Source organism: Octopus sinensis, linkage group LG2 (genome assembly GCF_006345805.1).
Source record: "Octopus sinensis linkage group LG2, ASM634580v1, whole genome shotgun sequence".
In the NCBI taxonomy this organism is placed as follows: domain Eukaryota; kingdom Metazoa; phylum Mollusca; class Cephalopoda; order Octopoda; family Octopodidae; genus Octopus; species Octopus sinensis.
The window spans coordinates 138921252-138944860 of NC_042998.1; the positions used below are offsets into that span (position 1 = coordinate 138921252).

The 23609-nt window shown below is 38.1% G+C and overlaps 1 protein-coding gene across 1 annotated transcript in view; it reads right to left on the reverse strand.

Moving 5' to 3' along the window:
- Positions 1–2865: 2865 nt before the first annotated feature.
- LOC115232669 (dynein regulatory complex subunit 3-like) overlaps positions 2866–23609 on the reverse strand; it is a 75750-nt gene continuing 55006 nt past the window's right edge. Inside the window, exons 10-11 of the mRNA XM_029802688.2 lie at positions 7279–7470; positions 2866–3203 (exon numbers count right to left, since the gene is read on the reverse strand). Of these exons, the coding sequence (XP_029658548.1) occupies positions 2961–3203; positions 7279–7470 (435 nt within the window). The 3' untranslated portion in view covers positions 2866–2960. The remainder of the gene's footprint in view (positions 3204–7278; positions 7471–23609) is intronic.

Consider the following 23609-nt stretch of genomic DNA (forward strand, 5'->3'; position numbering starts at 1 on the left):
ACGTGAAAGTGCTTTTTAATAAACCATATTACTCTACCTCTGGTATTCGAGTACTATTTTTTTTCCATCTTGTTTCACATTTATGTGCTTACTCCGGTATATGTGTGTATATATATTTATATATAAGGAGGTGTGAGATGTGAAAATAGATTTATTTTTTCTTATCAGTTCCATATGATTACAACGATTTCGTAACTTTCTTCGTGTACTGTTATTAATTTTTTTGCACGCAAAATTATATTTACATTGTTTTCATCAATATGTGTTGAGCGCTGTACAACTGTATATTCCCAAATTAACACAAATAAAGAAAAGTAATTCAACAGGTTGCCGGAACTTCATGGTCACATCTACCATTCAGCTATATATATATATATACTTACATATATGTGTGTGTGTGTGTGTGTGTGTGTGTGTTTTACTTGTTTCAATCATTTGACTGGAACTAGGATGCCTTCTAGAAGGCTTTCGTCAATCAAATCGTCCAGAGTACTTCTTTCTTTCCTTTTTAGGCACCTATTCTATTCTATAGGTACCTGTTATATAGGCATGTCAGGTACTTATTCTATAGGCATGTTTTGCCGAACTGCTGAACTGCGATCTTGTAAACGAACCAGCACTAGTTGCAATGCGATGGAAGACGAACATACACGTGTACCCACACATGCACACACACACATATATGTCTACACATATATACACACAGGCACACACGACAGGCTTCTTTCAGTTTATGTCTACCAAATATACGCATAAAGCTTTTGGTTGCTACGTGGCTATAGTAAAAGGCACTTGCCTAAAGTGCAATGCAGTGGAATTGAACCCGAAACCACATGGTTGGGGAGCAAACACCTTACCACACAACCATATATTGCAGTCTCTATAGATATTTATATTAACTAATATTAAGACAGGGATAATTATTATCATTATAATTATTATTGAGTGATAGAGAAGTGCATGCCATCAAAGTGACACTGGGGTAAAATATACGAAGCTCAATACTGCCATCATGACTACCCGACTGATAAGGGTACACCAGGCACATGCATCATAACCACATGTGCGCGACACGGTGATCTTACATGAAGATAAACAGCGTATTACCATACCGGTGGGGCCCAGTTAGAATTTTCTTCAGGTCGAGTAGCTCATCCCGCTCAAAAGGTCACAATTTCTAGCCTTGTGCCTATAGTAGAAAGGACTCTTGTTATTATCAGCAGCAGCAGCAGCAGTAGCAGTAGTAGTGGTGGTGGTGGTGGTGGTGGTAGTAGTAGTAGTAGTAGTAGGAGGAGGAGGAGGAGGAGGAGGAGGAGGGGGAGGGGGAAGGGGAGGGGGAGAGGTGTAAGATGGCCAGCTGGCAGAATCGTTAGCGCACCAGGAAAAATGCTTAGCAGTATTTCCTACATCTTTACGTTCTGAGTTCAAATTCCGTCAAGGTCAACTTTGCCTCTCATCCTTTCGGGAGTCGATAAATCAAGTACCAGTGAAACACTGGGGGCGATGTAATCGACTAGTCCCCCCCCCCCACCAAATTTCAGGCCTTGTGCTTTTAGTAGAAAGGAAAGGCAGCGAGCTGGCAGAATCTTTAGCAAGCTGGACGAAATGCTTAGTGGGATTTCGCCCGTCGCTACGTTCTGAGTTCCAATTCCACCGAGGTCGACTTTGCAGTTCATCCTTTCGGGGTCCATAAATTAAGTACCAGTGAAACACTGGGGTCGATGTAATCGACTAATCCCCCCACGATGACGACGACCACCACCAAATTTCAGGCCTTGTTCCTTTAGTAGAAAAGATTATTATAATATAAAAACAGATAATTTAAAAACATAAAGTTTTGTAGGATCCTTTAACAAGCCAACGAAACTTTAAGTTGCATGCGACCAAATCAAACTTTTTAAATAATAATAATAATAATAATAATAATAATAATAATAATAATAATAATAATAATGACAATAATAATAATATATGTAACTCCTACTAAATGTGTTGAGTGCCTCTTTCATTCGGTTTCCCTACACATTACAAACATACATACATTCATATATTACACACATTACTCATTACATACCTTTACACATACATAGATGTCACCAGTCACCATTTGATAAAAGAAGTTGGTTTGTTTTTTAAAAGACTCCGCCGGTTACGACGACGAGGGTCCCAGCTGATACGATCAACGGAACAGCTTGCTCGTGAAATTAACGTGTAAATGGCTAAGCATTCCACAGACACGTGTACCCTTAACGTAGTTCTCGGGGATAATCAGCGTGACACAGAGAGTGACAAGGCTGACCCTTTGAAATACAAGTACAACTCATTTTTGCCAGCTGAGTGGACTGGAGCAACGTGAAATAAAGTGTCTTGCTCAAGGACACAACGCGTCGCCGGGAATCGAACTCACAACCTTACGATCATGAGCCGAATACCCTAACCACTAAGCCCTCACGTTGGTTTGTTTAACGTCCCCGTGAATTAATAGTCCTACAGAAAAGACCAACAGAATAAGTACCAGACTTTAAAAAATAAGTACTGGGATCGATTTGTTCGACTAAACCCTTCAAAGCGGTACCTCAGCAACGCCAGAGTCCAATCACTGAAACAAGAAAAAGATTAAAGGGGTATAGATACACACATCTCTCTCTCTCTCTCTCTCTCTCTCTCTCTCCTCTCTCTCTCTCTCTCTCTCTCTCTCTCTCTCTTTCTCTCTCTATGTAGATACGCATGCATATATGAATATATACATACACATTTCTTTGTTAGAAAAAGAATGCTACTAGATATAAAGCTAAATATAAAGAAGAGAAAAGACACACTCATGCATGCATACGTACATACAGTTGTGCTTTTGTTCAAGTAATATGAAATATTAAAAAAAAATTGCTATCTTTTTATCAAAATTATATGGCTATGTATGACGATAAAGCGACGCAGTTGTTTATCCTCTATGAGTATTTCTAGCCCACTGTTCCTTCCAAGTTATCAATGGCTTCTCGTAAATGATCGATCATGTTAGTGATTTCAATGATGCGATCACGATTCCGTTGGACTTCTTCTTCGTCGTGGATTCGCTTAAGCAAATTCTTTATCCACAACTTAATTCGTTGGGACATTTTGTCTTCTTCGTGGTCGATCTTTAGTAAGTGAGCCTCGTGGGATGTCGTCACCGCATTCACCAGCGTATCTTTATCCATAAATAACTGTAAGGTAGAAAGGAATAAATATTAGTAAATGAGACAGTGATATACATACATACATGTATGTGTGTGTGTGTGTGAAGATAACTATGGACAACTGCTTCAAAACCTCCGGTTTCTTTAACTGGATTACAAATTTACAAGCAAGAGAAACACCTTTTACTTATCAACAGAGCGTTATTCACGCAGAATTTCGCTAGTACGATCATGACTGAAATTGATAACAATACCATCACTGATACCAACATAAGCAGTGCTATGACACGTGTAATTTATTTTTACACGACGGAAGTACTCGTCTCAATTTTTATCGGTTATAGGAAGCAGAGAAAAATGTCGGGACAAAACTCGCCCAAACTTAACGTTATCTATAGAAAAACTAGATTTGGCACCAAACATCATTATTTCCGAAAACAAAATGACTATTACAGATAGTATTTGCTATTTCAAAACACTTGTGCTGCTAATCGATCATTTCAAAACATTGAGAACCGAACAAAATCAGATGTAATAAACACTGAAAATAACACAAACTGCTGCCGCCACCACTAAATTCTCATATCTCTCCACATGTAACTGAATCGACAAAGATGGAAATGAAATATATTCAGTTTAAGAACATCTTCAAATTACAGTTCATAAAAAAAACTTTGTCATTTTTTCAAACTGTCGTTGAGTAACTGGTCATTCTCAACAATATGAAAGAAAATTCCAACTACTCTAATGATCAATGTATTGATGCAGTTGCTGGAGAACACTTGGAGTCATGTGATGTTAATTGCAGGGCAATTAACACCTTCACATACACAGCTGCTAGAACTCTTAAAAAACACCTTGGAAAAACCGCTAATAAAATACATGTGCTAATAAAATTACCGAAAGGAAGCAAAACTGTGTCGCCATATTGGATAGTTAACCATGATAATAAAATGTAAGGGGAATAATTAGCGCACACCTCATCAATTACATCTGATGCAAAAATTAACAAACTCTACGGCGGCTCTTCATGGCAAGCTCTTAAGGGAATGATAATTACCAAAAAGTACGAACTCAGGACACTGAGAGAAAAATTTCTTTACCATAGAAAAATGTTCGAGAAAGGCAGTATAAATCAAAAGTTTGTTTTCAATCCACAGGCATTATACAAGGGGATGAGGATGGTAAACACTACCGTAAAGAAAGACCATTCTCAAGAATGTCTTGAATCATTCCCGTCTGAGATCTTGAAAGAAAAGAGAGATTTCAGCCAAAATGCAGCGTGGCTAAATACACTTAAGAAATAATACTGTACCAACATTGACAATGAAACATCTGCAATCAGACCTAATAATTTCACTAATATTGGCAAACTTCGTAGTAGAAAGACAAGACGCCTGCAAGATACCAAATAGAAAGATATTGGAACAAAAGGCTGAATTTCAAAACGAAAGCCATTAAAGTGTGTATTCAAAAGAACAATGGAAGGCTAGATTGACACACCAATTTGGCTTGCTAAATCACGGCAAATCTTGTAGCCAAAAATGAAACCATCAAGTTGACAGAAAACTCTTGGCCCATTGCTGGCCTAAACATTATGTACAAACAGTACACAAGCTCTCTCAATCAATACCTCTAGGATCATTAGAGTCCAACAACATAGTGGCTGAAGAACAGGCTGAACAACTTTTAATAAACAAAGCCGATATAGGAAAAGACTACAAAAAACTTTTGACAGAATGACACGATAATAAGAAAGTATTCAGCTCTACTTTCTAGTCGTGGCTCAAGTGTTTGCACTTGGGAAAAGTAAATGCTACTTTAGTTGCCGCTATTGAGAAGCCCACACACACCTGGGTAACAATCCTAACACACACGAGGTGGAATCAAAAGGTTCCCAGACTAGCTGTGTTTAATAAAAAAAAACAAACTTATCTACCTAAATTTTATGATAATCTCCTTCGAAATAGTCACCTTGTGCAGCAATACACCGGTCCCAGCGTTTATGCCACTTTTGGAATCCGGCCTGGAAATCGTTTTTCGTAAGCGAGTCGAGGCCTTCTGAGATTCGTACCTTTGAATATCATTTTCATCTTGTGGAAGTGATGGAGGTCCGCAGGCGCTAAATCTGGCCAATAGGGCAGGTGCGGAAGCGATACCATTTTGTTTTTGGCAGGAAACTCACGAGTGAAGAGAGCTCGGTGACAGGATCCATTGTCGTCATGAAGAATCCAATTCTTCGCGCTCTATAGATCCGGTCGCTTTTGCCGAATGTCCTAGCGCAAACGCTTCAAAACGTTGCAGTAGAACTCTCGATTGACGGTCTGGCCCTGGGGAACGAATTCTCGATGCACAATATCACATTTCAGGGGGTAACGCTCGTGGCAGGTCTTCCAGATCGCTCATCGTCTTCCAGGGACGTTCTTCCGCTTTGAAGCGCCCGTGCCACTCAAAATATTGCATTCGACCCATTGCATCGTCACCGTAAGCTTGCCTAAGCATATTTAATGTCTCTGTAGCAGACTTCTCAAGTTTAACGCAAAAATTTGATGTTGGCTCTTTGTTCCAACTTCTTGTCCATGATAAAGTCGCATACACGTAATTACAAAAACACAAATTTCATAACTTGCGAAGTAAACACACCGATGTCACTCGGCACACTGTCTCGTGAAGGTCACTGCTAGCTCTCACTAACGCACGCAACTGTGTGCTGCCATCTATTGATGCACTACAGAACTAGTCCGGGAGTTTTTTGATAACACCTTATACAACTGAGAGCATAACGATCATCGCTGATGTTATAAATATTTCGAAGGGAATATTCCAAGACGACTGTCCTTCTCTAATTCTGTTTATTTTGGCATTAAAACCGTCATCATGTCTGTTACAAAAATCCGATGACTGCAACAAAAATCCAGTGACTACAACTGCTAGAGATACCAATGTAACTCATAATTTCTTTGTGAATGACCTCAAGATTTATGCTAAAAATGTTTTAAATGCCAAAGAAACAGCCGGAGTTAACAGCAACATTTTCAGTTGGTATAGGAATGGAATTTGACCAAAAAGCTTTTCGTACTCGATTTTTTAATGTAGAAAATGAGTCCCCCAAACCAAAATCCTATGCAGCAACAGTCCCTGTTTCTCTCCTATTCCACTCAAAGAATGATACAAGTACCGAGGCATTAATTAAAATACATCATATGCAATATGTAATCGATAATATTACGCCAGACTGAAAAATATGGCAGACGGAACTTTCCTCTTACAAGTCAATATTCCACACTGCATTCGCAGTACCAGTGCTGATTCCAACATTTGGGATGCTTGACTGATATGTAGAGGAACTCTATTCCATAAACATTAAAGCCTGAAGGATACTGACATCAACTGGAAATTTCCATAGTAACAGGCCAGAGGCTTGAGATCAGTGTAGGCCACCTTTGAACGTCGTAGTATCTCTCAGACAGCACCTCCTACACAACAGCAACAACAGCAGCCTTGTGCTGAAAAGTGAAGAATACAACATCCTACGTGTCGGCAGTGAGTTCCTCAGAGAATACTTTCTTCTTGACGACCTCCCAAACAACCCCAAAAAAGCTGGACTGACAAACCTCAAAGAATGACCTGCTTGTGAAGCGCTCAGCAGAACAAAAAAAAGTGTGCATGGGTATGTTTCCCGAAAACATGAAGATGGCAGTAATAAGTAATATCGACATGAAGTGCAACCTTTCTTGTTATCGTGACCATTGCTTCACATCACACTCCGAAAGCTTTGAGTTTATAATCCGAAGCTACAAAATACCTAATAAACAAAAGAAATAGTGAAGCCCTTGGAACCTCAAGATGCGTTCGAATATGTTCATCATGTCACGTTTCTGTGGAAGATAATACACGTATGATCAGAAGCTGCCCAAAACTGTCATCAAAGTACTACCTCCCTATGTGACATAACGTTGTCACAAAACCAATATACAACGCCATACGAAAAATATACTCTCCTGGAATAAATATAGATAATCTTCCTGTAATTGAAAACACAAGGAATATTAGTGGAACATTCTACCAAATTAAAAGAGAAAGTTAAAGAGATTAATCATACATTTCTTAAATCTTCTGACACATCCTCAACCTCGTTCTTGTGTGCGGTTTCTACGTTTATCAATGCAACTTCCATCACTTTCTCGTGGTGCTGACTTTCAAGGTCCCGGCAGTTAGCTAGAAGACCCTGGAAGCCTTCAGTAAATGCCGAAACAAGATCGCGAAGATTGTGTTCAAATTCTTTAATTACATCCTTAAATAAATGAAAAATAAAAAATAATAAATCCAATTTTAAATATTTTAATTTGATGAAGTGATTAACGTAAAGGTTAGTGAACCTGGCTACCAACCTAAATGCGTTATTGCCTCTTGTTGGTTATCTCACACTTCTATTTAAATACCATTACATCAAGGGGTTCTTTAAACTCAGAGAAGGAAGGATAACATCTATGTGACAAGCCCTTTTGACTCTTTTTAAAGCATTCATGATGTTTTAAGTAATAGTGAGATAAGGTTGTTGCGAAATAAATACCCCTAATGGAACCCAAAGACCAGGGGATGGTATCAAACTGTTTGACAGATAAAATTTGTCCTCTAAGAATACTCGTCCATTTTGAAATTTTTTGATCTTATAATTTTTGCTTAACCCATCTTTGTAATAATCGACGATTACAAATGATTGCCGTAAAAAAAGTCATCAGTCTGTGAAGCCTAATATTTCGTAAAAAGTGTTATGCTTTTAGCTGTGTGACTTACTTCATGAGTAATGAAAATGTAGTGTTACTTTTTTCACAAGTATAATGTCTGACTTCTTGAATCAAAAACAGAGAAGATTTTCTCAATGTTCAAGCATATTTGGCCTCTGTGATTGATTGTCAGTGAAAATTACCTGTGTGCCAAAGGTTGAGAAGACGTATACAGTAGTGAAATCTTGTTTTCGTATATATTCACTGCTTTCTTTCAAGGAATCTAGTGCTCTTAGCTTAGATTTTCGTTGGGGCTGGCCAGATTGGAGCAGTTTCGAGTATAACCAACCGAAACTGCAAATCCATTCTGGAACTCGACTGACGAAAGAAAACTCCGAATGATCCGTCCTTGTTTTTTCTCGTCCCTTTTTCTTATCATCTAACTGTCTGGATGTTTTGTTGTCCCTTTTTTGTGTCATCTAACTGTCTGGATATTTCGCGTTCTTGTCCTCTTTTTGTATCCTTATATATATATATATAATATATATATATATATATATATATATATATATATATATATATATATATATTATATATATATATATATTATTTATTTATTTATTTATTTATATATATATATACGTACAATAAAATAACCGATATCCAGTTTCTCGATATCAGACACACTTTTGAAACTATTAATAAAACAATTTTTTTTAACTCGCCATTTGAGCACTTACCCAATTGACTGACTGCACGTACAAAAAGTTGCTTACTGCAGCTTATTAAGTTTTCTCTGAGTTGGTTCAAGTAATGTAGACACCTTTGGTGGGAATCCAATAAGTGTCGAAAATCGATTAAGAGTGTTCGTCATTATTTTTTCAACCCCGAAAGAATGAAAGGCAAAGTCGACCTCGGCGAAATTTGAACTCAGAACATGAAGACGGACGAAATGTAGTAAAAGCATTTCTACCGGCGTGCTGACGATTCTCCTCGCTCGCCACCTTAATGCTTTTTCAAATATTAATAATGAATTCACTTCACAGTTTATTAATGGCTTTTACAGGTGACCTCAGTAAACTTGCCATGTATGTGATATATATGTTTTGCTAAAAAGCAAAGACAAGACATTCTAGACTTTGTTTAGAGAGTTCATCGCGCCTACTTTGTGATGTAATATCAATATAAAAGTCAGGTAGCAGCTTTGACAAATTGGAGTTATAGTCAGAAGAGAACAGTTTATCATTATAGTTGTTGTTATTGATTAGAATCTTTGTAATTGTCTTGGTGAGCAGATCTATAATCAAAGACATTCCAGCTATGACTATCTCACCCATTACAGTAGTCTATTAATAACAAGGACAACTGTTAAGCAATAACACTTTAGATTTTAAAAAATAAAGATTGTTACTGTTACACAGGCCAGATTACAAAATAGAAAGCTGAGATTCGTCGTCTCTCTCCATTGCACCAATCACAGGCCGTCTTAAGTTCGAATACCCTTGTATATGCTTTTTGCTATTTTATGCTTGTTTTGTAGTTCCTAGACTTGAAAATAATATTTATTATTAATATTTTAATGGATTTAATGAAAAATTTTAGGCGTTAACATATATATATATATATATATATTTAAAATCCGCGATAGTTGAACCGCGAAGTAGCGAGGGATCGCTGTAGTGCATATTCAGGAAATAAATTTTTAGTGCATTAAAAGCTTATGGAAGGCCTAACTTTGCATATAGAACCGGGGAAATTTTTGGAGACTTTTTTTTTTTTTTGTAAAATGGGCCTTAGATACAAATACGGCATTTTGTTTGGGGTTGTTATAATATGCGGTTGCTTTACTTATTTTCTCTTCTCGACTGTTTTCACATCAATCTTGAAGTTGTTAGCGAGATATGAAGAGAAGATATCAGGGGAAATAAAATGTCGATATTACGGCAGATTAACCCTCGATATATTTACCCTAAAACAATGAATTATGAGTCTCCATACACACACACAAACACACACACGCACACGCGCAACAGATACATATAAGTGCATGCACATAGGTGTGTTTACGTGAAAGCGCACGGCCTAATGGTAAGGGTGTTCCGTCTATGACCCTACGAAAATCGAGGTTTCAGTTCCTGAACCGGGTGGCACGGTGTGTCTTCTGTTCAGCTATAATAAGTACCTGTCAGGTGCTGTTGCAGCCCTCTCTAACTCCACCTGTCACATCCTGAATCTCCCGAGAGAATGTGTATGGCTGTTCGCCAATAGAAAAACACCTAAAAATATTGGTTTCAAATTTTGACTCCCGGCCAGAAATTTTGGAAGTGGGTAAGTCGATTACATCGAACCCCGTGCTCAACTGGTACTCATTTTATCCACCACGAAAGGATGAAAGGCAAAGTCAACGTCGGCGGGATTTGAACTCAGAACGTAAAGACAGATGTAATGCCGCTAAGCAGTTTGCCTGGCGTGTTAACAATTCAGCCAGCTCGCCGCCTTACAAACACCTAAAATATTGGCAGATGCTACAGAGCCGTACTCGCTGGTAAGTGGCAACTGGGGATCTTTACGGTTTGAACGGCAGTTTTTTCTAGCAGTGTCATATAAAATTGTCACCCATAATTATGACCCTAGTATCGATCTATTGCATTTCAATCTGTTTTACGGTTAGGGTTAGGGGTGGGGGGAAGGGTATCTTTTTTTCTTCACAAATGTAAATAAACCCAATCTGTTTCTTAAACGACGAACATATTCATACAGCACAGAATGTTTTTTTTACCTCAATAGACGTCATTGATTGGTTGAAATTGCAGAAATTGAAGAAAAAACAACAACAAATATCTTACAAACTATAGAATTTTCTCAATAAAGCCAAGAGAAAAAGATGTTTTATAAACACATTCTACCAGTATACGAAGTTTAAAAGTGTTTAGTTACGTGGAAATTATTTTTAAAAACTGCCGTTCAAACCGAAAAGATCCCAACTGGCTGTACTCTGTGTGTGAACCTGACAGCGTGACTCTTTATAATACAGATTCGAGTCCCAGGAAATGACTATGTTTATGAACCGGAACCGGAACCTGTTAAGGTTATAGATTATTATCTATAAACTTAACAATTTACTTAGGCCGAACCGAATGGGTTAGAGATTTAGATCGGCTTAAGGAGTCTGCAGAACTTTTGGGAGAACAAGTTGTTGAGATTCAGAACAGCTTTTCCCTGGCATAGAAAGCGTAAAAGACAATAGAATGATTATGCTTTGGGAAACACTAACCGAGCTTGATAAAATAAAAGCTGTTTTTTTAAAACTAATTTACTTCCTTATTAGTAGCTAAAAATGACGAAATAAAATTTTCTCAAAAAATCGAACATTCACTTATTCACTCGTTGTATTTTCTTTTTGTTTTTTCCTTCCTTGATGAGTCAGGGTATTAAGTGGGATAACAAAAGCAAATGCAGTATTTACGAAGTTCATTCTTTGAGAGTCACGTAGTCTTATACTAAAGCTCCGGGGTGACGAATGCCTTTATGTGTGTGTGTGTGTAAATATAATATATGACAATTATTCGGTAGCCATGATAAAACTCCGAGTTTCGGATGTCGGGGCGGGAACCCACGCCAGCATCTCTTCGGTTATTGAGCCGGGCCGAATACTGAAGAGATGCCGGCCTGGGTTTCCGCCCCGACATACGAAACTCGGAGTTTTATCATGGCTACCGAATAATCGTCACATATTTACAGATAAATTCCTCTATTTACATAATATCAAGGTGTCTTTCATTCTTTTGTTGTCTTGCCATTTCTATCAATATATATATATATATAATATATATAATATATATATATATAAAGTTAATCCAAACAAGAAAGCACAAAAAAACACAACGCGAGGACGTGGAACAAATATAGTATTATTGGACGCTCAGGAAAGAAGGAATATGTATGTATGTATGTATGTATGTATTATGTATGTATGTATGTATTATGTATGTATATATTATGTATGTATGTATGTATGTATGTATGTATGTATGTATGTATGTATGTATGCATATATTCTTTTACTTATTTCAGTCATTAGACTGCGGCCATAGCACCACCTTGAGGAATTTTAGTCGAATGAAACGACTCCAACACTGTTATTTTTTAAGCCTGGTACTTATTCTATCGTTCACTTTTGCCGAACCGGTATACTACGGGTACGTAAACACACCGGTTGTCAAGCAGTGACGGTGGGACAAACACGGACACAAACACACACACACAAACACATACATACATACATACATACATACATACATACATACACACATATATATATTTAGGGAGAATTCACAAAAAACAAAAGACGAAGGCAGGTGGTGTAGACAACAAACAGATGTATTAGTTTAACACTCGGGAAGTGAAAAAGTCTTTAACGTTTCGAGCCTAAGCTCTTCCACAGAAAGGAGCATAGAAAGAAGCAGGGAGAGAAAATCAAGAATGTGTAGTGGCTAGCGATCTATCATGTCGAATGCCGGACAGAGGGGTCACGCATGTGAGATAGGAAGAAGGGGAGATAATAAGGTAGCGGTGATCTCAAAACAAAGGTGCGCGTGAGTGTGTATAAGAGAGCATGTATATGCGTGAGGAAGAGGGCTGGTGACCTTGACGTGTGCATGTGCACGTGTAGGTATGTGGATGATGGTGGTGTAGGGCTGGGAAGTGGTCAGTGCCAGTGTGTGCGTGGTGGTGTGATGTGATGTGGGGGTGGCGAGAGTAGGGAAAGTAAGGGAGGGGTGTGGGTTAGACTGAGAGTGGGGGTAGAGGTGGGGTATGTGGGATTGAGTGTAAGGGATGGGATGGGGGTGGGATGGGATGGATAGGGAATGTTGGGTTGGATTGGGTAGGGCGGGGTTACGGGGAGGGGTGACGATGAAGGGAGAGGGGGAATGGAAGTGGGTAGGAGTGAAGAGAAGTAGGAGTCGGAGCAAGAGAGGAGAGGGGAGGAAAGTTAAGACCATGTGGAGCAAAGGAGCGAAGAGAGAAGATTAATCCCTGTTCACGTCGAAGACGGGAATCCGGATGGTCCCTGTGCAAGGACAATCCGAACACGACGAGCTTCCTTCAGTTTCCGTCCAAACAAATCCACTCACAAGGCTTTGGTCGGCCCGAGGCTATAGTAGAATAGAAGACACCAGCCCAAGGTGCCATGTAGTGGGATAGAATCTAGAACTATGCAGTTGAGAAGCAAGCTTCTTGCCACAGCCACGCTTGCGCCTTCTATATATATATATATATATATATATATAATACAAAATAGGACAAGAACGCAAAACATCCAGACAGTTAGGTGATACATAAAAGGGACAACAAAGCATCCAGATAGACGATACAAAGAAAACAAGGACTGATCATTCGGAGTTTTCTTTCCTCAGTCGAGTTCCAGATTATTTTTGCAATTTTGGCTGGTTATACTCGAGATTGCTCCAATCTGGCCAGCCCCAAGGAAAAACTAAGCTAAGAGCATTAGATTCCTTGGAAGAAAGCAGCGAATGTATACGAAAACAAGGACGGAAAAAAAATCGGGTTGAGATGCCTTTGATTATGTTATTGAAAGTGGATTTGTGGTGATTGGAGTAAATGTTAAGGTATTTAAAGTATTGGTTAGGTTTGTAGTAAGGCGAGTATTGGGAGGTTGATAAGTTTAAAGTTTCGTCAAGAAGGTTAGCAGTTTTGTGAGCGTTTTCGAATGTGATAGATAGGTTTAGGTTAGAGAAGAATTTATGTAGATCCCTTCTAGTTCTTTCTAAGGAGGATTTATTTATTTACGAATATATCAATGGCCAAATATGTAATCAAAAGATTTCATAATAGAAGTGTGTATAATTATGAATAAATCAAAACTATAACGGAGAGGGTTTCAAAAACCCTTACATGTCTAGAAATAGCAGTCAAAACGGTTATAAAGCCACTATAAACACATATTTTATCCCTTCAAAATAAAACTGTCGGCGGGCGACACGACATAAAATTAAAAACTTACATAAAGGGTTAATTCTCTATTGCAATTTCGAAGTTAGGAACTCTTCTCTTCAGGAGAACATTCCTATAGATTGGGAAGAGATCAAATATGAGTGTTTATAGTGGCTTTATTGCGGTTTTAACAGCTATTCCTAGACATGTAAGGGTTTTTGCAACCCTCTATGTTATAATTGTGATTTATTCATAATTATACACACTTCTTTTATGAAATTTTTTGATTACATGTTTGGCCATTGATATACTCGTAAATAGTTATGAATTGTTTATGATATATCCTTCCTAATGTATTTTTACATTCCTCATTAATTATTTAATTTTTCACTCATATCCGGTGTATCGCCGTGGCTCGATTTACAGGTCTTTTCTTATAAACGCTGTGCATGTCATTGGAATTCAGAATTTGAATGAGGAGATAGAGGTTGGCACATTATTCTTGCCTGTCGGAACACATGTAAGCCCCAAGGTATATATTTTAATGTTAATTTGAAGCTACAGGAATGTTCTCTTGAAGAGAAGAGTGGAACTATTCTAGTTCCTAACTTCGAAATTGCGATAGAGAATTAACCTTTTATTTAAGTTTTGAATTTCATGTCATGTCGCCCGCCGACAGCTTTATCATGAAAATATAAAATATAAGTGTTATATAGAGACTTTGCAGCGGTTTTGACTGCTATTTCTAGATATGTAAGGGTTTTTGCAACCCTCTCCGTTATAACTGTGATTTATATATATATATATATATATATATATATATATATATATTATTTTATAGAAGGAGCTTCTACAGGACGAGAACTGTTTCATTCAAATGAAATCATCAGGAGTGTTCTCTTCCTGATGTTTTCATTTGAATGAAACAGTTCTCGTCCTGTAGAAGCTCCTTCTATAAAATAAATTAATTTACTCTGCTATGTATTGAGTACCTTATTTACTGTGGTTAACCCCGACTCAACCCGGGACCTACATATATATATATATATATATATATATATATTAAGGTATGTAGAAAAATACAACATGGACAAGAACGTATAACTCTTAGAAGACGATACAATAAACACGGACAGGACATTCGAAACCCTCAGTCTTCAGTCAAGAACCGGATCATCGTAGAAAAACTAAGCAACGAGCATTAGCAAAACTAAGCTGGGAGCGTAGATTTCCTGGAAGAAGGATCGAATGCATACGAACACCGGGACAGCAAAAGGGACGAATATAAAAAGCAAAAAACAATAATGGAATACAGAAAAATGAAATACAGAAGCATTAACGGTGAAAACAACAAGTGTCTTACGACTGATAACAAGCAAACAAATTTTCTCTGGCGCATTGGAAAGGAGCCTTATCGGCGATGCCTTGGCGGCGGACGAAAAACAACGATGTTAACACGTAGCTGGTGGGAAGCTGAAAGGCAGATTTCGGCCAGCGTCACGTGACAGAGAAGAGAGTAAAGAAAAGAAAGAGAAGCAAAGGAAGGAAGAGAGAGAGAGAAGAGAGAGAGAGAGGAGGGACAAACGCAACAAGGGGAGAGAAGAGAGAGAAAGAAGGAATCAGAGAGGAGAAGGGATGGGTGTCGAAGATTGACCTGTGAGTGCAGAGCGAGACAAAGAAATGGAAGGGTAGGGGAAGATTAGACCAAAGAATCAGAGGAAAGAGAAGAGAGAAAGAGGATGAGTAGAGAGAAAAGAGAGAGAAGGGGACAGATCAAGTAAAAGTGAGAGAGAGAGAGACAAACAGAGAGTCGTACCAATTTTTAAGAATATGTGCTCACATTAATGTTAAGAGGGTACGTAGCGCCTGGAATACATATTAAGGTATGTAGAAAAATACAACATGGACAAGAACGTATAACTCTTAGAAGACGATACAATAAACACGGACAGGACATTCGAAACCCTCAGTCTTCAGTCAAGAACCGGATCATCGTAGTAATTTCGGCTGATTAATCTTGAGATTACCAGATCACGGCCAGCCCTCCAAGAAAAACTAAGCAACGAGCATTAGAAAAACTAAGCTGGGAGCGTAGATTTCCTGGAAGAAGGATCGAATGCATACGAACACCGGGACAGCAAAAGGGACGAATATAAAAAGCAAAAAACAATAATGGAATACAGAAACATGAAATACAGAAGCATTAACGGTGAAAACAACAAGTGTCTTACGACTGATAACAAGCAAACGGCCATTTCTCCGCAGACTGAAAAATGATGAACAACCTTAATGGATTTTCGAACCTTATTGGGTTCTCATCAGAGGTGGCCACACCATTTTGATAATCTCCAGAGAAACAAGCAGCCAAACTGTTTATGTAATCAACAAATTCAGCAGTTATTCTATAATAGAGTCCCTAATTTTCATACCGAAAGTGTTTAACACTCTATAAATACCACCGGCCTGTCAACAGGGATCTTAGTTCACATGGTATAATTATAAACAGGGCAAACTTTTGCCATTTCTCTGTAGACTGAAAAAATGATGAACATCCTTAATGGATTTTCGAACCTTATTGGGTTCTCATCAGAGGCGTCCACATCATTTTGACGTTCTTGTATAATTCTTATACAAGAATGTTGTTGACAGCGACTTCGAAGTTACGGCCAGATAAGCAATCGTTGGACTGCCCAATGATGGTTTAGCTGATTAAAACTTCTCAGTCACTGTCAACTACATTCTCATATAAGAATAACAAATTTGTAGTCTACAAAAATATAGAGTAACCCATGTAAAAATGTTGTTATTATAAAAACAAACAGAAATATGTTTGTATGTATCTGTTTTGTTTGTGTGAGTGTGTGTGTGGTGTGTGGTGTGTGTGTGTTGTGGTGGTGGGGGGGGGGAGCACGCGCGTGTTTGTGTATATGTTTTTGTTTCTGTATACGCTTTTGTCTCTGTGTGTTTGCGCCCGTCACCGCCACCGCTTAACAGCCGATGTTCGTTTGTTTACATCCCTGCAATTTGTTTACAACGCTTAGCCCTTCAGCAAAAAAAAAAAAAAGACCGATCGGCTTGAAACAATAAATACCGGAGTCAATTTGTTCGACTAGAACCCTTCAAGGCGGTGCCCCTGCATGGCCACAGTCCAATTACAGAAACAAGAAAAAGAAAATATAAAATATAAATATCACACGAACACACAGACACACAGACACACAGTCAGCTCCGTCTGTTGATATTGACCGTATAAGTGCATATGTACATGCAGGTCTTGACAAAAAAAAATTTAAGAAAACTGGCAGTCGACAATGCTTAGAAGTTTCTTTTCTCCACACCACCGACGTTTATCCAAAGAAAAGGTCGCCGACTTGGGAGGAAGGTTTGAGACGTTTTGACAGCCGTTTTAGCACAGCTTTTTTGCCACCATTTCTATGGCGTCGCTGATTCGACGTTGGATTATTTTACATCATACCTTTTAATGTTTCTTTCATTCTCTTTCTCTCCTCTCTCTCCCTGTCTCTCTCTCTCTCTCCTTCACACACACGCATACATTCAATCTTTCTGTCTATATATGTTTATTTCAGCGTGTGTGTGTGTGTGTGTGTGTGTGTGTGTGTGTGTGTGTGTGTGTGTGTGTGTGTGTGTGCGTGTGTGTGCGTATGTCTGTGTATGAATTTGTCTCTAGTACCAAAAAGTACTGTCGCCAAAACAGGCTGAATAGTCAGTCAGCCGTGCCAAATCATCGACATCCAAACAGCAGCGCCCAATTGTCTAGTTCCGACTTGGGCCGATACAGCTTTGCACAAGTGTTATCACAGACGTTACTGTCAAAGTTCAAAGAGCCGGAACAGACATTCTAAGGGATTTCATCTGATCTTCGAACGGTTCTGCAATCTACTGCCATGGATTAGAATTTTATTATTGACTCTAAAAGAATGCAAGACAAAGTTGGCCGAGGCTAGATTTAAACTCGGCAGAGAGTTACAACAAATACCAAAAGGCATCTCATCCAAACCTCTAGCAATTCCACTGATTTATTGCCCAAGGTTCACAACATTTTATCGACCACAAAATGATGAAAAGTAAGGTTGTCTTCAGCGGGATTCGAACTTTGAGTGCAGAGAGTCGTAACAAATACTGCAAGGCATTCTATCCAACACTCTAACTACTCTGCCAATTCGCCGCCGTTGTTCACTTATAAATATTCTTTTTTATATATTTCCCCCGCCGTTAATGAATCAGAGCATTTGAAACAGATGTCATACAGGTACACCACTGATTTTCTGGTATCCCTGGTTCTAAAGCCTTTGAGAGATCAACCATTTTGCTAAGCCATCTGTGGTCACATAATGACAATTCATCAACACCCCTCTAATCTACTAATTACCCAGAGCATGGAGGTGTTATACACTTCTATGCTCTATGAAGCACAGCTGGTGAGCTGAAATACCACGGTCTAATGTTTTCAACAGTTTTGCTTTATCTTGCATCGATAAGGATTAGTATTTACAGTTGACACTAACACTGACGCTCTGAGTTCTCTTAGCTATATCAGCCTGCCACAAATAAGTACACAATGCCACCTGTGCTCGCATATTGAACCAGATTGGCAACCACCGGTTAAGGAGGTGCCGGAATATTAGTTGCCGGGAAATCAGTACTGTGCCTAGAAACGAAATGGATTTCCAAAGATTGCTCTGCGTCCAATGTGGCCATGTTACAGAATGAAACCAAATGCTGTAGGTTAGAGGACCCGATGATCCAAAGTCTGCTAGGTACAAAAACTGTTATCACTAATAAAATATTGAAAACAAGCCAAAATATCACAATCTGATAGCACAATTATACGAAAATTTGCTTACAGTTAGTCGGCAGCTACGTGGTGCCATTATATAATCTCATATCACCTTCCCTAATATACATAACCCACACCTGATATGTCTTACTTTATCTAAAAACACTGTTATCTTCAGGAAACTTTTTTTTTTCGTTTTTTCATTATCTAAATGAAAAATTCTCCTAGAAAGATGAATAGAATGTTAACAAACTTTCATCCGCCTGTCAGCTATTTCAGTAAGTGGATGACAAAAAAATCATAGCAATGGTGCACCACCCTGGTGACCAATAACTGTTACATTAAACATCACAGCCAGAAATACGAGTTTTACATCCTTTATGACAGTTCTCTTGACTAGAAAGAAAAGATAGCTGGGATACTGTACTCCCATAATGTTTATTTATGAAAAAATTTCATACTTTATTTCAGTATACTGCCACAATATTGTATTTACATGCACAGAACCATGCATTTTCTCGATAAAACTACTTTAAAATGTTTTCCAGTAAATGTATGATGAAACATACTAAATTTGTTTTTTCACAAAATATATTTGTAAAATAGAGGTGCATCTTATATGCCGACAAATACGGCAATCTGTTGTGATTGTATCACAGTACGGTGCAGCCTTTACTTGCGAGTAAGTGTGACTTGATAACATGTACCACTATTTCGTTAATTGTTTTAGGTACCGATGTAGTCGCGAACAGACTCCAGGTCTGCTTTAAGTCTTTGACTTTGCTTTCACTAAATGTAACCTTGATTTTTGTAGAGTATAAACGACTTAATCATTTACCTTGTATTGCAAATATTTATATTACCTAGCTTGGAAAGACCAAAAGCAAAACTGAATCAGATGATATTTTAATTCAGAATTAAAAAGCTAAAGCAAACGTTAGTTCCTTAACCCATTGTACCTTGAGTAAATCAGTTTAGCTGGGTCATTCTTCTTCAAGTTATATCCGAAGAAACGAAGTGAAATCAGGAATGGAAACCAATGAAACATGCGTTCATTTTACAGTACTGTTATTGATTGTTATGAGCAGCTTATTACTCCTACTCTGGGTAATTATTTACAGCTGAATGGATTCCACAACACGTGAGTTCTGTCTAGACTATGCACATCATGAAGTGCTAGTGTCAGTACCATTTGTCTCCCTTGAGATGCAAGAACCGGAACTAAATATGGATTCCGAATGTTGGCACAAAGCCAGCAATTTTTTTGTGTGGGGGGGGGGTCGATTACATATTAATTTCGAATTTTGGTACAAGGCCAGCAATTTTCGGGGATGGGGATAAGTCGATTACATCGTCCCCAGTGCTCAACTGGTACTTATTTTATCGGCCCAGAAAAGATGAAAGGTAAAGTCGACCTCAGCAGAATTTGAACTGTGGAGGTAAAGACAGGCGAAATGCCGCTAAGCATCTTGCCGGCGTGCTTAATATTCTGCCAGCCCGCTGCCTTAATCCGAAACTAAATATTAAAAGACATATTCTCCACCTTTAGACAATTCGGAAAGTACTTCAGATTTTTATAAAGAACACAAACTAGGGAAGAGAATGTTGTTGATGTTTAGCCCCAGGTCAACTCCGATCCATCAAACCTTGTAATCAAAAGTGTTCCAACTGTAATCATCTATTTATTTTTAGATGTATCTGGACTACATTAACCAATATACCCTTTTTTAATCTTTTAAGACGTTTGGTGCGTGATTGAAGGAAGATCTGACTGCTATTTCTCGCCAAGCGAGCATGAAGAGTTTAGATGACAAACCCTTCATCAGCAGGTGCAATTTCACTCACATTCAAATTTGAAACCGTTTCCTAAAGAAGTCTTTCAAAACCTATCATCATCATCATCAGCAGCAGCAGCATTTAACGTCTGCTTTCCATGCTGGTATGGATTGAACAGTTTAACAGTGCCACAGAGCTACACTGTTCTCCAATGCCAGCTTTTTATTAAAAGAAATATCGTTTCAGGCTTAAGATCAATAATTTGATACCAGTCGCATATCGATGAATCTGTTAAATAAATGAGTAATTATTTGTTCTTGGAGTTCTTACGTGTTCGGGATTTACGTAAACGGTTTCCTGCCTCATACATAGGCGCAGCCTCAGCAATATTCAGTGTACTATTGTTGGTATAAGAGTAGTCATATAACAGGATATACAACAACAATACACCAGGATGTATTGTATTCATTGTCTACTAAGTTACTATAAATATCTCATAATTGGAGAGATCGGTTTCTTTTCGGCTTATAGCTTATGCTTATGTACTTTCCCTTTAATTGTGTTTATGCATAGACCATTACAATATCCCCTTCCAGTGAAGCAGTGGGAAGATTAATCACCTTTTGATGTATCATATTGGTTATGACTACTACAGCAGAAAGTACACACGCGCGCACGCACAATCGTTCGAAGTTAATGGTACATTCGGTAACTATACAGGGTTTCTGCCCACGTATTGGCTTTCGAGTGTGAAAATCATCTTCTTACCATCTAGAGGATGACACCTACTGCAAAATTCTGAGTAGCGAATCATTAGTGAATGAATAAATAAACCCTACAGTAGGCATTGACTTCCTTTTTTCCAGTTTTTGATCCCAAATATGTGTATTTATATATATTATAAATACAAAAATGGGACAAGAACGCAAAACATCCAGACAGTTAAGTGATACAAAAAAGGGACAACAAAACATCCAGACAAACGATACAAAGAAAACAAGGATGAGTCATTCGGAGTCTTCTTTCCGCAGTCGAATTCCAGATTATCTTTGTAATTTCGGCTGGTTATACTCGAGATTGCTCCAATCTGGCCAGCCCCAAGAAAAACTAAGCTTAGAGCATTAGATTCCTTGGAAGAAAGCAGCGAATGTATACGAAACCAAGGACAGGAAAAAAAAACAAAAAAAAACAGAGAACTGTTACACAAATACAAATGCAAATAACAGGACATAACAACAGGTGTCTTTCGACTAAGAACAAATTAAATTAAGCTGGCGTGTGTAGAAGTAAAGCCTTACGGCAGGGACATAATATTTGACAGGCACAGGGAGGAATGTAGATATTGCACGGATGGTAGTCGAACCAAGAAAGGTCGGGCTTGGTTGAACACCGGTCACGTGGGGAGAGAAGAGAGAGAGAGAGGTAGAGGCAGAGGGATAGAATAATTAAGGAGGGGCGAGAAAAAATGAAAGGGACAGAGTGAAGTGAAAGAGGAGGGAAAGTGAGCATGAAGAGAAGGCCAGGAAATGTGAGAGAGGGGAAACGAAAGAACGAAGAGTGGAATGAACAAGGTAAGTGTGAAAGGGCTGATAGAAAGAAGGAAATAATGAAAGAATAGAAAGAATAATAGAATCGTACAAAATTTAGATATGTATATACTTACATATAAGAGACCAAAGTGTACGTACGCCGCTATATTTTTATATATAAAAAATACAAAAATGGGACAAGAACGCAAAACATCCAGACAAACGATACAAAGAAAACAAGGACGGGTCATTCGGAGTTTTCTTTCCTCAGTTGAGTTCCAGATTATCTTTGCAATTTCGGCTGGTTATACTCGAGATTGCTCCAATTTGGCCAGCCCCAAGGAAAAACTAGACTAAGAGCATTAGATTATATACGTATTAGAATGACAAAGGAATAATAAATTGTCATGAACTTCATTACTTTACAGCTGTTTCAGCTATAAGATGCAATGGTCTCATAGTTGAATGCTTGCGTATCACCCTACAGCTTTAAATATGAAGCTCTGATGAAGTTGTAGGGTGACACACAAGCATTGAACTATGAGTGTATTGTGCCTTATAGCATTCACAGCTGTAAACTAATGAAGTCATGGACATAATTTCTTATTCTTTTCTCATTCTAATTTCTGATTATTAATCTACACTCAGCTGATACATCGTTCTGAAGCATGTGTATATTGAGCTCTAACACGAGGTTATTAGTATCGCAATGCCTAAGCGAAATAATCACATATATAAATATATATATATATATATATATATATATATATACACACAAAATACAAAATATAAAGAGTGTATGTGTGGGACAGATATGTCTGTTATATATCTATATCATGACAATCGTTTTGCAATCATCATCACAAAAAAATAATATATTTCATTGCATATGTTATGAGTTAAATAATACTATTTTGCAATTTATGAGATTATACGGGGAGAGAAAGCTGCATTACCTTAACAAATTCTACAATAGTACTATATAATTCATAAAATATGCACTAATATAGACATGTAAGTAATTTATACAATAAAATAAATTATTTTTCTATGATGTTGGCTGCGAAACAATTGTAACCTTAAGAATGAAATAAATATATTCATCTCCTACCTCCTGTCTTCCTTTATATTTTATATACTCCTAATGAAATAATCATTACTAATTGGATTTAATGGATTTCAACTGTATTGGACTATACATTACACCCTTTTGTTTTAATTTACTCAGTGGTTTGTACCCTGGTTCACTAAAGGAGCTTTTTGAGGGCATCAACAGATTTGTTAAATCCATCTTTTCTCTTCCTCATATTTCCTCTTCATACGCTATGATTTTCTCCCACTCCGTATCCGTGCCCTCAATGCCCTGCTCACTGTATCGCTGTTTTCACCTCTTTATACCCAGGTCCTCACTAGTCACTGCAATTCCCACCCGCACTCCCTACTCGCGCCTTCTTGGAAACACCAAGTCACGTTTGTTATGTCTCCGTACCTTGCGGGCAAGCCCTGGCAATTGCCCATCATTTATCTCTCTCTTCCTTACTCTAGCATATCATCTATGCGTTGAACCCCATTCATTATAAGTATACCCTGGCACTTTACCATTATCTTTCTTCTGTTCTCTCTTGCACTCTCTCTCTCTCTTTCTCTC